General features: G+C 36.0%; 1 protein-coding gene across 51 annotated transcripts in view; it reads left to right on the forward strand.

Annotated features, from left to right (window-relative positions):
• osbp (oxysterol binding protein) overlaps positions 1–17,352 on the forward strand; it is a 41,561-nt gene that overhangs the window by 17,334 nt on the left and 6,875 nt on the right. For 6 of the 51 annotated variants that reach the window (XM_087236120.1, XM_087236126.1, XM_087236121.1 and 3 more), the window contains exons 9-17: positions 450–617; positions 1,643–1,888; positions 3,350–3,470; positions 3,682–3,785; positions 5,608–5,703; positions 5,856–6,043; positions 8,686–8,933; positions 10,988–11,035; positions 11,131–11,169. In XM_087236120.1, the coding sequence (XP_087092246.1) occupies positions 450–617; positions 1,643–1,888; positions 3,350–3,470; positions 3,682–3,785; positions 5,608–5,703; positions 5,856–6,043; positions 8,686–8,933; positions 10,988–11,035; positions 11,131–11,169 (1,258 nt within the window). Of the gene's footprint in view, positions 1–449; positions 618–1,642; positions 1,889–3,349; positions 3,471–3,681; positions 3,786–5,607; positions 5,704–5,855; positions 6,044–8,685; positions 8,934–9,031; positions 9,071–10,987; positions 11,040–11,130; positions 11,170–14,059; positions 14,099–15,231; positions 15,262–17,352 lie in introns of all 51 variants that reach the window. The other 45 variants (XM_087236136.1, XM_087236139.1, XM_087236137.1 and 42 more) reach the window with 15 other exon arrangements.

Genomic DNA, 17,352 nt, shown 5'->3' on the forward strand with positions numbered 1-17,352 from the left:
TTATTTAATGAAGTTAAAATAAAGGGGTAAGCGTACATTAAAGATCTGGTGAACTGCTGACAAAATCTCCATATTTATTGCACAAAGCAATGATCAGCACGCAGAAGGATTGCCTTGTTTTGTATAATTGTATTTTGTTGATTTCTCATTCTTGTTAATGTACTTTTTGTTTTTCTGTATATATATATATATACTTTATATATATATATATACTGTAAATATATATATATATATATATATATATATATATATATATATATATATATATATATATATATATATATATATATATATATATATAAATAAATTAAATATGTTTTTTACAGTATTGTGCAGCCCTCTATGTTGTATTTACTGTATGTATGTGAACAAAATATGGGTTCATGTGCTGTTTAGATGTGAAAAAACACACACACTGACATCTAGACTTGATTTTTTTTTTTGTACAGCTGGACGAACAGTCTATGGCATCCAATCCCGAGTCTCCTCAATCCCAAGAGGTAGTGCCTGTGAGGAAAAGACGGACCCGAATCCCAGATAAACCAAATTACTCTCTCAATCTGTGGAGCATCATGAAGAACTGTATTGGAAAAGAGCTGTCCAAAATCCCAATGCCTGTAAGCTCATCTGTGTCTTCATTTAAATGATGAATTTCTCACTTATGTTGAAGAATATAATAATAATTCTTAAATCCCAACTATCAGCCTTTTAGTCTATGTATTTACCTTTTCTGTTCTTCAGTATTTAATGTGGTCATGAATCCCTCTATTGACCTTATTCTAAAATGCGGAAGTGCGCCTGTTTTCACGATTGTCTTAGAACTTCCGTTTCAGTCGCCTATGGGAGAAATGACTAGGAATAATAAACGGCAGAAAACGGTCAAACTACTTGCTCTACAAACAAATGTTTGCATGACTATACAGACCAAGTAGAATAATATAATAAGAAAATATCAAATTGCAATATTAAGCAGCATAACAAGCAGTTTTTAACGTCAAAAAATGAATGGAAGTGAATGAGACCGGAAGTCTCAAGCCAAAAAGATTCAAATGGCAGCGCCCACTCGTCTGCGGAGAATAAGTTAAATAAATAAGTTTTAATAATAACCACTGTTGTAATGTTTATTATATTGGGAAAAAAGTATAATTAAAATGTTTTTATAGCATTACTATAATAAAATAATACAAAAGTACAATTAATTATATTTGTATATTGTATATAATTCATATATAGAGTGTAGTAACATACATGTGTGTGTGTTTGTGTATGTATATTATAAATAAAATGGAAATCTCATGCATTTTGGCTGTTTAAATCCTCAATAGCTGCGGACCTGAAAACAAACCTTTGAGAAATGGTTGCAAATAACAGACTGATATGCAAAGACTGGATTTTTCAATGTAGGTCCTTGTAAACTGAGATTTCAACAACCCTGTGTGCTAAAATGCTAAATGTTTGTGTGTGCAAGATTTAAAAAAAGAAGGCAAAACTTTGTAGTACATTGTTGTAAATTTTTTTTTAAATATATTTTCGTATCATTTGTATACGTTTCAAAGTAAATGAATACCAAATAGAACTGTGAATTAAAATCAAACATTGTTCATGGTGTGTCAGTTCCTCATATGCTCTGTGCTTTCCTCAGGTGAACTTCAACGAGCCGCTCTCCATGCTGCAGCGTCTCTCTGAGGATCTGGAGTACTATGAGCTGCTGGATCGAGGAGCAAAGTGCCAGAGCTCTCTGGAGCAGATGTGTTACGTGGCCGCTTTCACCGTGTCATCGTACTCCACTACAGTTCACCGCACCGGCAAACCCTTCAACCCGCTGCTGGGAGAGACCTTTGAGCTGGACCGCCTGCAGGAGAGCGGGTACAGGTCCCTCTGTGAGCAGGTGTGGCCCTACACACTCTTCATCCTGAGACGCAGGAAGAGTGCATTGAAATCAAGCCATCTGCTAATCTCTTCTTCCTTCTTCTTTTTTCTTCTTTCACCTTCTTTTTATTCTCCTCTAATTTTTTTCTTCCTTATCTCCTTTCTTCTACATCTTCTTTTCCTTATTTTTTCTTCTCCGACTCTTTCTTCTTATTATTGTTCTCCTTTGATTTTTTTTTCTTCTCCTTCTTTTTCTTCTTTTCTTCCTCCTTATTTGTCTTCTTCTCCTCCCTTTTCATCTTCTCTTCTTTTTCCTTCATCTATTCCTTCTCCCTTTTGTCCTTATCATTTTCTTTAACTTCTCATTTATCTTCTCCTTCATCACCTTCTTCTCCTCCTCCTTCTCCTCTTTTTTTCATCCTCCTTATTCATCTCCTTCTTTTTCTATCATCTTCTTCTCCTCCTCTATTCGTTTTCTCCTCCTCTTCATTCTTTTTCTCCTTCCCCTCCTTTTCTTCTCTTTCTCCCCCTCCTCCTCTTCTTCTCCTTTTTCTCCTCCTTTTTCTTCTTCTCTTCCTCCTTATTTTTCTTCTCCTCCTCTTCCTCCTCTTCCTTCATCATAATCTCATCCTCCTTGTCCTTCATCATCTTCTCATTTTCTTCATTTATCTTCTTCTCCTCCATCATCTTCTCCTCCTCCTCCTTATTCGTCGTCCTTATTCTTCTTCTCCTCTTCATCCTTTTGTTCTCCTTCTCCTCCTCCTTTTTCTTCTTTTCTTCCTTCTTATTCGTCGTCTTCCCCTTCTTCTCCTCCTTAATCTTCTCCTTCTTGTCCTTCATCATCATCATCTCCTCCTCCTTGTCCTTCATCATCTTCTTCTCCATTTCTTTATTTATCTTCTTCTCCTTCATCATCATCTTCTTCTCCTTCTCCACCTTCTCCTCCTTCTCCTTCTTAATCTTTTTCGCCTCCTATTTGTTCATCATTTCTCCTTGTCCTCTTCCTTATTCATCATCTCCTAATTTTCTTCTCCTGTCCTTATTTATTTTCTCCTTCATCATCTTCTCCTCCTTCTCCTTCATAATCTTCTTCTCCTCCTCCTTTTCTTCTCCTTCTTCTCCTCCTCCTCCTTTTGCTTATTCTCTTCCCCTTTATTTGTTATCTTCTCCTGCTCCCTATTCATCCTCTCCTTCTCCCTTGTCCTTTATCATCTTCTTCTCCTTATTTATCTTCTCCATCATCTCTTTCACTGCCCTTATTTATCTTCACTTTCATCATTTTCCTTTTTCTCCTCTTCTCCTCTTCCTCCTTATTCAACTTCTCCTCCTTCTCCTTCATAATCTTCTCCTCCTCCTCCTCATTTATTTTCTCCTCCTCCTTCTGTTCCTTCATCATCCTCTTCTCCTCCTTATTTATCTTCTTCTTCATCTTCTCCTTCTTATTCCTCTTCTCCTTCATCATCTTTATTTCCTTCTTCAGGTAAGCCATCATCCTCCAGCTGCTGCCCATCATGCGATCTCTGAGCGAGGCTGGACCCTGAGACAGGAGATCGCGCTGGCCAGCAAGTTCAGGGGCAAATACCTCTCCATTATGCCTCTGGGTAAAAACTGTTTTATTCTTTCATCTTTAGATCTGCAATTCAAACATGTGCTGGTTTCGTTTAACAGGGAAGTTAAATAGTTCATGCTAAAGTTCTCATCAGTTCCCTTTTTTTGAAAACAAACACAAGTAAAATGTTTGTGTTTAATTACATTCATGCCTAGAAGCAGATTTTCGCACGCTGGTCTTGAATTCCCTGTTTGTTTCTGCAGGTTCTATTCACTGTATCTTTGAGAAGAGCAACAATCACTACACCTGGAAGAAAGTCACAACCACAGTGCACAATATCATAGTCGGGAAACTCTGGATAGATCAGGTCAGAAATGCAGTTTGCTTATTAAGTTATCAAGTATAACCATCTCCCCCCTATCAAAAAAACTTTTTTACTCTTGCGGTCACGTGGAATGTCCTAAGAGCGGAGCTATCAGTCCCTTAGGGGGGAGCTAACAGTTCTTTAGGGCGGAGCTATCTGTCATTTTGGGCAGGACTATTAGTTCTTTAGGGTGGAGCTATCAGTTCGTTAGGGTGACGCTATAAGTAATTTAGAGTGGGCCTATCTGGTTTTTGGGGTGAAGCTATTAGACCTATAGGGTGGAGCTATCAGACCCATAGGGTGGAGCTATCAGACCCATAGGGTGGAGCTATCAGACCCATAGGATGGAGCTATCAGACCCATAGGGTAGAGCTATCAGTCATTTAGGCCAGGACTATTAGTTCTTTTGCGCAGAGCTATCAGTCCATAATGTTAGGTTCTTTAGGACATAGCTATCAGTCCTTTTAGGGTGGAGCTATCTGTTTGTTAGGGCGGAGCTATCCAGTTTTCAGTCAATTAGAATGGAGTTAAGCTGTGGTCACAGAGTTTTAGCGTGCGATATTCTGTCGTGCGGCGCTGCAAAAAGGGGCGGGATTAAACCAGCTTATTAGACATTTTTAAAAGCGAGCGATTTGTTCCATGTTATAAATTTCTGTCCAGAGAGGTCATGTTTTGATCCTCGATTGTTTTCACGCAGTCAAGTGATGCGATTTCGCAGGTCAGAGTTCACCAAGCTTGAACTTTCCACCGCAGCAACTTGCAAAACTTGACGCATGACCCCGCGTTTCCGGTCTGACGCATTTGCGTGCGTATGAATGGAAGTCAATGGGAGGAAAAGCCCAGTGTGACCACAGCTTTATCAGTTCATAAGACTTGAGCTATCAGTCTTTTTGGGTGGAGCTATCAGTCCCTTAGGGTGGAGCTATCACTTTAGGGTAGAGCTACAAGTCATTTAGGGAAGGGCTATCAGTTCGTTAGGGAGAGGCTATTAGTCATTTAGGGCGGAGCTAACATTTTTGGGGGCGGAGCTATCAGTCTTATAGGGAGGAGCTATCAGTCTTTTAGAGTTGAGCTAAAGGGCTATCAGTTCTTTAGGGCAGAGCTGTCAGCCATTTAGGGCGGGTCTATCAGTTATTTAATGCGTATCAGTTTTTTTAGGGTGGAGCTATCAGTCCCTTAGGGTGGAGCTATCACTTTAAGGCAGAGCTATAAGTCATTTAGGGAAGGGCTATCAGTTCGTTAGGGAGAGGCTATTAGTCATTTAGGGCAGAGCTAACTTTTTGGGGGCGGAGCTATCAGTCTTATAGGGTGGAGCTATCAGTCTTTTAGAGTTGAGCTAATAGTCATTGTGGACAGGTTTTTTTAGGGTGGAGCTATTAGTCCTTTAGGGCGGGGCTATCTGTCTTTTGGGGCAAAGTTATCAGTCAATTAGGGTGGAGCTATCAGTCCATCAGGGTGTAGCAGAGCTATTAGAGTGTGTCTTGTTTCTGCTCTGCTCTGCCTTCATTCATTTATCTCTTTACATTTTGTTAGCAACACTATTTCGACCATCCAAACGGTCCCCAAAGGGCGAAATCATGCATTGCCTACGTTTCTGGTCTCATTTTAGGGCTGTTTCAAGTGGATTTTTCTCATGATAAAGAAATAAAAAAGTTCAATTCCATCTTCTGTTTCAGGACGACTTTAATTGTATTTGCTATTTAATTTTGAGCAATCAACCAGACCTAATTACATTACATTACACAAATATAGTCCTGAAAGTGCAAAATCTATAGTAACCTACAGCATTTGACTGTATACATAAACTGTGTTTCTCTCGCCTCAGTCAGGAGAAATAGACATCGTGAACCACAGAACGGGCGACCGCTGCCATCTCAAATTCGCCCCATACAGCTACTTCTCCAGAGACGTGGCCAGAAAGGTGAGTCAGCAGCCACTCCACTCACTTCTTTTTCCCAGAATGCAGATGTGCCCGTTTTTTTCCTCTTTCATTCGTCACGCTGTTTGTGACCGTTCCGTCCTTCTCTAATTCACGTCTGCTTTCGCTTCCTTCTCGCGCAATGCTCTCTGCAGGTCACAGGGGTGGTGACGGATAAAGATGGGAAAGCACACTATGTTCTGTCCGGCACGTGGGATGAGAAGATGGAGTGCTCTCGGGTCATGCAGAGCAGTAGAGGAGGAGAGAACGGAGCCGATGGACGACAGAAAACCGTCTATCAGACACTCAAAGCCAAAGAGCTGTGGAGGAAGACACCGCTGCCGTAAGATATGCTCTGATCAGATGCTGTGCCATTTCAGACCCTCCTTTTCTTAAAAAAAAGGCACTAACAATGGAAGTGAATGAGGCCTATTTTCCCTATTTATTTATTTAGTTAGTTAGTTAGATAGTTTGTTAGTTTGTTAATTAGTTTCTTTTGGAATTTTGATTTAATATTTGATAGCAAAGCAGTCATACATTTTTATATTACAATTTTGGTGTTCTGTAAAATAAATAAATTAATTAATTGCATGATTATTACTTATAATTTTTAGTGTAATAGTATTATTACAGCAGTTACACATTTTTTTTAAAGATTGACACTAAAACAAATAAAACATTTGACCAAAAAGTTTTATATAATAGTAATATAATTGTTGATATTAATCGTGGGGGAAAATAGTTTCCCTTTTTGTTTTTTAATCACATGCCTGATATTAATGCAGGTGCTTTTATGTAATTTAAAGCTTTACATTTCTTCCTTAACATCTAATTTTTAGTTTTATAGTTTAGTATTTGTAATTTGTGCCAGTCAACATTATTATTTCATCTGAGCCTAACTTGTATTGAGCCTGGGATTATCCATTAATTAATAAATAATAATTAAAACACATATCTAAGACTTTAAAGGGGATCTATTATGCAAAAACCACTTTTATAAGGGGTTTAAACACAGTTTTGTGGCAGCAGTTCATGAATATAACCAGCTCCTAATGGTAAATATTTATTAAGTTATACTTTTACAATCACACTTGCTAAAATGAGTCTGAAGAAACACTTTGATTGACATTCTCCCTTTGTGTGTGTCTTTAGAGGGGAAAGTCCCGCCCATTAGTGACCATCTCTCCCTCATTAGCATGGGACGTTCGTCATGTTCTTATATCTGCCACTATGCTGACACAGGCCTCTATACCTCCGTCCTCTTCTGAAAAGAGCACAATCTCATTTGAGTTTAATGCGACAGTCATCAAAATGGCACAATTAGGATTAAAGGCTTAAAGAGCAGTTTTAAAGAGCTACAAAGATTCTTTGTGTGGTATTTTGAGCTACACACACACACTCTCGGGACATCAGAGACTTATTTTACATATTGAAAAAAAGGAGAGTAATAGGTCCCCTTTAAAGCAATGTTGGCATTACCTAATCAATATTTATGAACAGCGGTAGGCGTGGCTTAGAATACAGCGAGTGCACAGAGTTCTCTTTGAATCCAGCAGATTTTTATTTATTTTATTTACTTTTTATTCATTATTTTTTCATTTACACAACAACCCCCTCCCCAACAATTTTACCTCTTACAGATGAGGAAATAAAAAATATTTTAGGAAGAAAATAAAATATTAAATAAGAAAAATAATACAAAGTTAGTGAATAAATAAAGATTAATGCCGTCATAAATTATTTTCAGGAGACAGATTTGAACAGAATCCAGCTGATTTTTATTTTTTAGAAACAATTTTTTATGATAAAAAAAATACAGAACATCCACTTCGCCAAGAATGTATGAGGGAATAAAAACATAATAAAAGCATAATAATAAATAATAATAATAATATAAAAATAAAACAAAATAATACAAAATATTTAAATATTAATGACATTAATATGCATTTATTTTGTATTATTTTCTCATTTAATTTTCTTACTTTATTTTGTATTTAATTTTTATTCATGATTTTTAATTTGTTTTTACAGAACAACCCTTTCCCCAACAATTTAACCCCTTACAGATGACAGAATAATAATAATACCAAATAAATAAAGATGAATGCCTAATAATCATAAACATTCCTTTGGCTTAGTCACTTTATTAATCTGGGGTCGCCACAGCAGAATAAACCGCCAACTTATCCAGCATATGTTTTACACAATGGATGGCCTTCCAGCAGCAACCCAGTACTGGGAAACATCCATACACACTCATTCACACACACACACTCACGCACACACACACTACGCCAAATTTAGCTTATTCAATTCCCCATAGCACATGTGTTTGGACTCTGGGGGAAACTGAAGCACCTGGAGGAACCCCATGCCAACATGGGGAGAACAAGAAACGCCAACTGACCCAGTCAGGACTCAAACCAGCGACCTTCTTGCTGTGAGGGGACAGTGCTAACCACTGAGCCACCATGTTGCCCCATCATTAATATTCATTCAATCATTTTCTTTTCGGCTTAGTCCCTTTATTAATCTGGGGTTGCCACAGCGGAATGAACCGCCAACTTATTCAAGTTCTACGCAGCAGATGCGCTTACAGCTGCAACCCATCACTGAGAAACATCCATACACACTCATTCACACACATACACTACGGTCAATTTAGCCTACCTAATTCACCTGTGCAACATGTTTTTGGACTTGTGAGGGAAACCAGAGCACCCGGAGGAAACCCACGCGAACGCGAGGAGAACATGCAAACTCCACACAGAAATGCCAACTGAGGCTCGAACCAGCAACCTTCGTGCTGTGAGGTCAACGAGCTACCCCCTGCGCCACCGTGCCGCCCATCATTAATATTAATGTTGTATAATGAATAATATTAATAATGATTAATAATAAATTATTTTCAGGGGACACTTTATGTACAGAATCCAGAAGATTTCTCAACACTCACTAAAAAAAGGTTCTCTACATTTTCAGGGAGGGCGCTGAAAACATGTACTACTTCTCAACGCTGGCGCTGACGCTAAATGAGCCGGAGGAAGGCGTCGCTCCCACGGACAGCAGAAAGCGGCCGGATCAGCGTCTGATGGAGCAGGGCCGCTGGGAGGAGGCCAACGCTGAGAAACAGAGGCTGGAGGAAAAACAGCGCACGGCCCGAAGAGAGCGAGAGCGAGAGGCCAACCGCTCCGCCAACCCTGAGGAGGGTAAGGAGCCAGCGGACGGCGGTAAACTCTCATTTTATTATCATTCTCCTCGTCTCTTCTTCTTCTTCCTCCTCCTTCTGCGTTCACTCCTGTGTGTGTATCTCTGTCTTTCCCTCAAGCTCTCATTGAGGACTCCATATCTGACTCGCCTCTGAAAAGCAAGTACTCCTGCTCTACTTTCCTCTTTTTGATTGTCCTCTTCTGCATGTTCGTCCATCTCTTGTGCACAAACGCATGCAGATTGTGTAATAGAGCTAATTTGCATGACGTTAAAGGAATGGTTCACCAGAAAATGAACAATTTGTCATCATGTTTCAATTGCGAAACAAGTGAAGCTTGTTTTTTATGATCGACGAAAGGGTTTTGCTAGAAACAGATTAGCCAGTTTTAGGATGGGTAGCATGTTATACTTTTATAAAGTTAAAGTTTTATAAAGTTTTTTATAAAGTTTACTTGCGTTTTAATTTTTTTTTCCTATTTTTTTTTTTATTATTAAATTTTTTTACATTTTTATTAATATAAATTTTCTACAATTTTATTTTTTTAAATCATAGTTTGTTTTTTTGTCTCTTTTTTTCCCTTTTTATATATTTCTTTATGAAAATACTTGGATTTTTTTTTTCCCCAAAATATTTTTTTCAGTTTGCAATTTTTTTCATATATATATATATATATATATATATATATATATATTTTATTTTAGGCTAAAATGTACTTTTGAAATATATATATTTTTAAACTTTAAATATTTTATAGTTGTAGTTAGTAACATAAAATTGTCTGTTTGATTAATTATTAAACTAATTGTGTTTGTCCCAAAATAAATGTTTAAATGTGCACCTTTTTTTAGATTTTAGTTATACATTTTTTTAGATATTACATATATTCTTAACTTCATATATTTTATTTGTTATTTATTTAAATTAAAATAACTTTTTTAATAATTTTAGTTACTTACCAAATAATTGTTGTCTATTTTTTATTATAATGATTTTATTATAATTATTTTGCCAAAATACATTTTTAAACTTTCACTTTTATTTTAAATGAAAATATTTAACATTTATTTTAATTAAAATAACTTTTTTTATTTTAGTTTGTAATAAACAACTAACCTTTTTTTCATTCTTATTTTGTTTTTTAAGGCAAAATGTACATTGGTACAACTTAAAATATTTTATTTAACATTTATTTAAATTAAAATAAATATTTTGATAATTTTAGTTAATAACAAAAAAAGTCTTTTTTTTAAATTAAAATACCCCCCCCCCCCCCCCACACTTTTTCATTTTTATTTATTTTTATTTTAAGTCAAAATTTACTTTTTCATATTTTTATTTATTTTTACTTTAAACATTTGATTTAACATTTATTCAAATGGGGACACGGTGGCTCAGTGGTTAGCACTTTCGCCTCACATTAAGAAGGTCGCTGGTTCGAGTCTAGGCTGGGCTAGTTGGTGCTTCTGTGTGGAGTTTGAATGTTCTCCACGTGTCGGCGTGGGTTTCCTCCGGGTGCTCCAGTTTCCCTCACAGTTTAAACACATACGCTGTGTCAATTGAATAAGCTAAATTAGCCGTATTGTATGAGTGTGTGTGTATGAATGTGTGTATGTATGGGTGTTTCTCAGTAATGGGTTGTGGCTGGAAGGGCATTCGCTGTGTAAAGCATGCTAGATAAGTTGACCGTTCATTCCTCTGTGGTGACCTCGGATAAATAAAGGGAATGAGCTAAAGGAAAATAAATGAATGAACAAATTTTTTTAAATGAAAATAAATACTCTAATAATATTACTCACTCTTGCTCCAATGTGACAAGTACCATCAACCTCTGTTATACTGTTTATCTTTTCTCTTCCGCTTGTAAATAAGTGATATTAATTAAGCTTTGGATGAACATGAGGGTGAACAAACGATGACAGGAGTTTTATTTTCGGGTGAACTATCACTTTAGCATCCAGGATCACTTTCCCCGCCTTCATTATGCCATTCACTCATTGTATTCTTTCTTTTTTGTCTTAATTTGCATCCCCACTTTTGTTAATTTTTGGCTGCTCGTCTCTGCACTCTGATCAGCTGAAGAAGTCGAGATTGCCACTGAGCCTTCTGAGACCACTGACAAAAGCAAGTACCATCCCATCCCTCTCTATAATCACTCCATTTCTCACGTTTATCGTCAAATCATCTTCATGTCTTCCCATCTGTCTGTCCTCCGTCAGCCGACACAGACGAAACCTCCTCTGATCTTTCACTCTCAAGCAAGTAGCAGAAGCAACACAATCATTGATAACTCTCTCTAGTGTTTTACTCTGTGTTTACATGCTGTTTTCACACTCGATGTGATTTCTTGGTATAAAATCAGTTCTGATTTCACCCTCTGTGTGTGGATTTTGCTGTAAATTCAGAATTGATGTACAGTTGAAGACACAATTATGAGCCCCTCTGTGAAATTTTTATTCGTTTTCATATACAAAAGTATTTTTTATTTTTTTTAAACGGGAAAAGAAAGTATTTTTTTTTGGTATTTTCGATTATATTTTTCTTCTGGAGAAAGTTGCTTTTCTTTTAGTTTGGTTGGAATTAATTAAACATTTTAATTTTTTTCTTAAACTGTAATGGTCATTATTATTACAAAATTACAAATTAATAATATTCAGGCCTTAAAAAGTCTTAAATTGACTGAAATATGTGAAGCTATTGATCCAATACTCATTCAATCACTCTTAGAACAGTATGTTGTGCATACATTTAGTATTTAAAGAGTTTTTCATGTTGTTAATTATGTTTAATGTAGTGTGTATTTATATAGTGCATTTATTGTGTATGGCCATACACCCAAAGCGCTTCACAACGTCCCTTTAAAGGCTAATTTATACTTCTGCGTCAAACACCAGCGTATGCTACGGCGCTGATGCATAGCCCTTCGCCGTGACCGTCACTGACGTACACCTTTCAAAAAATGTAACTACATGTCGCAACAACGTGTAGCGCATGCTCTGTTATTGGTCGGCTTGGTAGCACTGACGAGGCGGGGCGGGACAGAGAGCCGCGTGAATGGCATGAACCCAATGTAGCGATTGTTTACAAGTGTGGAGTCCCATGAAGGAGCTCCGGATGGAAAGTTTTGTTTTGTGTTTACGTCATAGTTAAAGTTGCTGCACGTCCGCCGGTTCCTGCCTCAAAATGAGCGAGTTTGAGCAACTTGTACATCCCGGAAGTGTTCAGGAAAAGCAAAAATCAGCGAAGAAATCCGACACAGAGGAACATTTACACCTCACTGCCAACTAGCGTTTCGGAAGTGTTAATGCAGACCAACAGAGACCGCGCGCAGAAGTATAAATGCACAGCCACGCGCGTTGCATGCGCCGTGGGTTACGCCGGTCACTTGACGCAGAAGTATGAATCAGGCTTAAGACAATTCATTTCACTGGGCGACCACCTTTATACACACCTCTCAAGCAGTATGTTTGGGCATTTTGTCTGATTAGGAAAGCATCAAATTCTTCAAAACTTACAATTACATTACATATTTGAAATCACCAATAAAATGATACAGCAACTGTCCCATTAGTTTTCTAAACAGTCAAATCAAACAAAATCTGCATATTTTCAGGTTGCCTGAGCTAATATGCATGCGCACTCAAAAGGAACGAGATCACGACACCAACCTCATTTATGGTCATGTTAAACATTTTCATCCTCTGGATGATGATCGTCAGATCGCGCTTGGTCTTGATGGCGAATCTCCTCCAGAAATGACAGCGTCTCTTTATTTACAAGTTTGTGGGCGTTTGAGTAGTTGCTGTCATGTGATGTGCATTTGACTGGACAAACTGTACCTCACATTTGTTTACAGATTACAAAACCAAAATACTTTTGTTTTTAAGTGTAGTTGGTTCAATTAAAAGTACAGATGTCAAGCTTTATGTGGATATATTTCTTATGTCTGTAAAGTTAGTATTCGCTGAGATTTCAGTGTGTTGTTGGCCACCAAACTGTTGTATAAGCACACATCTGGTCCGAGCTTCTCCCCCAGATAAACGTCAGTCTATAGCGGACGATGATTGGCTCCTGTACTTTAAGGCGGGGCTTCATTCATCATATGGACCGGTACACTTTTCCCTATTCAAAACTTTACCATTGACAAATCTTGTGTATTCTAAAGTGTTTGTTAATAATTAGTTATTACAACTATTGTTTAAAAATGTGTTCAAAATCTTTGTTTTACAGCACTTTAGAAATATTGGAAAAATAATTAATTTCACTGGAGGGCTAATAATTTTGTCTTTAACTGTAATAGCATTTCTTTTTTCTTTTTTTAACTCGTCTTGCTTTTTCAAAGTAACATAAGTGTGAAAACGCAGTCATAAACTAGTCAGCAGGTTATTGCTTTCTTTAAATGTATTGGTTATTTTTAAATGATGCTTATTTAAACCAGCGTTTTAGTTCAGATGCCACTCCATATACTGTACAGCTATGGGAAAAACCAAGAGCCCACTTGAAAATTTAGTTTTAATTTTGTGATTTATTGTGTTGTGATTGAATGAAATGTAGTTTGTGTTGAATTCTGTTAACTACTAATGCCATTTCTTCCAAATTTAAAATAAAAATGTTGTCATTAATAGTATTTTTTTTGTAAAAATATAAAAAAGGAGCCATGTTTATGGTCATTTTTAGACAAAACGATATAAATGTTTTACCAGAAGAGTAAAGAAACAAAATTTGGTGGAATAACAAAATAAATAGTGCTATAAAAACAATAGTTTTATTTGCATTATTATTATTTGAATAATTTCTGAAGACATTTTATCAGACCTTTATAGAATAAATCAAATGTCAACGATTGTTCTCATTTTAATTCTCATCTCTCTAAATCAAACCCATAGATCATAAATACAATAAATCCAGCATTTTCAAGTGCTCTCTTAATTCATTTCCAGCTGTGTTTACCGTCCACTAGTGGGCAGTGTGAACGTACAACTGCAGCAGTGAAGACTTTATCATATACATAGATTAGAGTCAGTGTTGAAGCACGAGTGTTGAAGAATACTTTCATTTCCTCAATTCACTCCTCTTCTGCATGCTAACATCTCTCTCACTCCTCTTCGTTTCCTGCATCCCTCCATCTTCAACTGTGTTTTTCTGCAGCTGAAACACTGCATGGCTCACACCCACCCTCATACTCAAGCAAGTATCACACACACAAACACACACATGGTTTACTTAGAAAACCATCTGATTTAAAAACGCAGCATATGCACAAAACTGGGCTAGAAACATGCGTACGCCTATTCTCATGCAAATGTTGTGATCTATAAAAAGCAAACTTGCCAGGATAATGTGTGCAGCTGTAAGTAAACTCTTCAGTACTCATATTCAACTTAAACATTGACTTAATTTGAGCCAATTTAATAATCGTTTTTTTTCCATTTATTCTGGCATATGTTCACGGTTTCAATGCAATATTTTCTAAATGAGACCCCAGGTTATTACTGTTTCAGTTTTTTAATCCACATTAAGGCACAGTGTACATTAAAGGGCACCTATGGTGAAACATCTACTTTCCAAGCTGTTTGGACGGACATGTGTAGGTATAGTGTATAGACCATCATATTGGGGTGATATAAACACACACAGTCCTTTTGTTCAGTGAGTTGTGATGTTATGATGGGGTTGAGGATGAAATTAGGATTAGATTTGAATGACAAATTGAGTGTCAATCAGACTATGGGGTTTTAAAATGGTACATTGATGAGAACTAACCTGTTTTTTTTATCTAAAATTTGAAGTTCTTGTTTATATATTAAAACTGTAGGCTTTGTATTCAATGTGCTAAGACCTTAACAGCAGACGATTTACAAATGGTGTTAGTCCAAACACAGAGTTTATAGACCCTTAAACCATATTACCACAGAGACTGCACACATTATACACCCAGCCATCATTTTATACAAAAACAGTGTGTGTGTGTGTGTGTGTGTGTGTGTGTGTGTGTGTGTGTGTGTGTGTGTGTGTGTGTGTGTGTGTGTGTGTGTGTGTGTGTGTGTGTGTGTGTGTGTGTGTGGGTGTGTGTGTGTGGGTGTGGGTGGGTGTGTGTGGGTGGGTGGGTGTGTGGGTGTGGGTGGGTGGGTGGGTGTGTGTGTGTATATATATATTTATATATATATATATATATATATATATATATATATATATATATATATATATGCATTAGAATATAGGAGCATCACTTATTGCTATATAGCACACAAAAGGTTTTGCGTTTGTGAGCTTAAAGAAGAGACCCTCACTGTCTCACTATCTGCTCTGTCTTGCTCTAGTGGAGGGTCCGTATGGAGCTCCGGTCAAAAGCAAGTAACATCCGCACACAAACCCCCTCCAGCCATCTCTCTATCACCTCTTTTAGGGCTGGGCTTTATGATCAGACACCAAATTGCGGTTTAAACTAAAAACCTGATTTGTGCCACTCACATCTAGCATGAGCTTGTAAAATTGTTTACAATACATGTATGTTTTGATTTTTTTCATATTAATATTTAATGAGAAACGCATGGATCAGATGTGAACGTTTTCAGGCATCAGAACTAGCAAAAACAAAGCAGAACAAAATTATTTGTCGTTATTGTATACTGTATTATATACAGTTGAAGTAAGAATTATTAGCCCCCCTGTTTATATTTTTTAACGGAGAGAAGATTTTTTTTGACACATTTCTAAACATAATAGTTTTAATAACTCATTTCTAATCACTGATTTATTTTATCTTTGCCATGATGACAGTAAATAATATTTGACGAGATATTTTTCAAGACACTTCTATACAGCTTAAAGTGACATTTAAAGGCTTAACTAGGTTAATTAGGTTAACTAGGCAGGTTAGGGTAATTAGGAAAGTTATTGTATATCGATGGTTTCTTCTGTAGACTATCGGGAAAAAATAGCTTAAAAGGACTAAAAATTTTGACCTTAAAATGGCTTTAAAAAAATATAAAACTGCTTTTATTCTTGTCGAAATAAAACAAATAAGACTTTCTCCAGAAGAAAAAATATTATCAGACATACTGTAAAAATTTCCTAAATTTATTAATCATCATTTGGGAAATATTTAAAAAAGGGGAAAAAAAATCAACGGGGGCTAATAATTCTGACTTACACTGTATATACACATTATTGATGTTATACAGAAGACACATGCTGAAATGTCATTCAGTGTAGCGATAATTTATGTATCAATAATCTTAATTGATATTAATGATAATTAATGTAATAATACAAATATTATACAATTTAATATGATGATTTTTATTTAAATTAAATTACAGGTCAAACTAAGTGTTATTTAAATTTATTATAATTTCTGTTATGCTAAATGACACAGATTCATCATTTCATTACTATTTTTACATCTTATATTCTCACAAGTAATTTGAAATATTAAAGTACACACTTTACATGCATTTAATATGCTTTCGATGTTTATAAAGTTGTGAATGTAATTTAATGCAGACACCGAAAAAGTTGCATCAAAACCCATATACATACACAAATGTAACTAAAATTGAGCAAAAAAAAATGGTGTGTGTGTTTCTGTATATACAAAAAAGTTTACATTTAATTATTTTTGTGTTACATCGATATAAGCATTTTTATTTTATCTAAAATATGTTATTTTACTTTATATAAGTATTTTATTTTATTTATGGCAGTGTGTCAACATTAGCATTTTTATGTATCATATAGAATATTATATAGTTCAATATATAGCAAGATAATTATTTGCTACTATAACGACAACATAACATTGTCCATTGATGATTTCCAATATAAACTGATGATCATACAGCCCATCTCTGAACTCCGCCAACTTTATTTTCCTTTATTGCCTATGTATTTTTTTGTCAACAGTGTGCTTTCCATAGTTTCTTTTTCTCAGCCTGTAGATGTGTTCAGTCAGAGATTATAAATGATTAGAGTTGCCAGGTCCTGTTATATTCACCCTGCTGTGGCCAATACAGTTCAGTCAATGTTTGTCTTATTAGCTCCTGTTTATTCTTCATGCACTTCTGTCTAGTTGTTCATTATGTGATGGAAAACACTGAGTAGTAGATGTCTGCCGGTATTAAATTTCCTTCATTCAGATTAAACGCAGAAGCTTTTATAAAGGTATTATCACGATATTGACCTAAGCTACAAAAAAGATTACTTTGAACATGTATATAATAACAGGGCTGTTATTATACCTGACAGAGTAAATAAATGTTTTAAACCAATTGAATTGGAAAAGAATGAAAACGTACAATAGGTCAATGTTTTCCCAACCCTGTTTCTGTAGACACACCAACAATACACATTTTCTGCCTCTTCTTATTCAAGCACTCCTCATTCGACTCATCAGAACCATAGACTGTAAAAGATACAGATTCATGAAATCCAGACATAAA

The sequence above is a fragment of the Danio rerio genome, chromosome 1 (genome assembly GCF_052040795.2).
Source record: "Danio rerio strain M-AB ecotype USA chromosome 1, GRCz13ab, whole genome shotgun sequence".
NCBI classification, from domain to species: domain Eukaryota; kingdom Metazoa; phylum Chordata; class Actinopteri; order Cypriniformes; family Danionidae; genus Danio; species Danio rerio.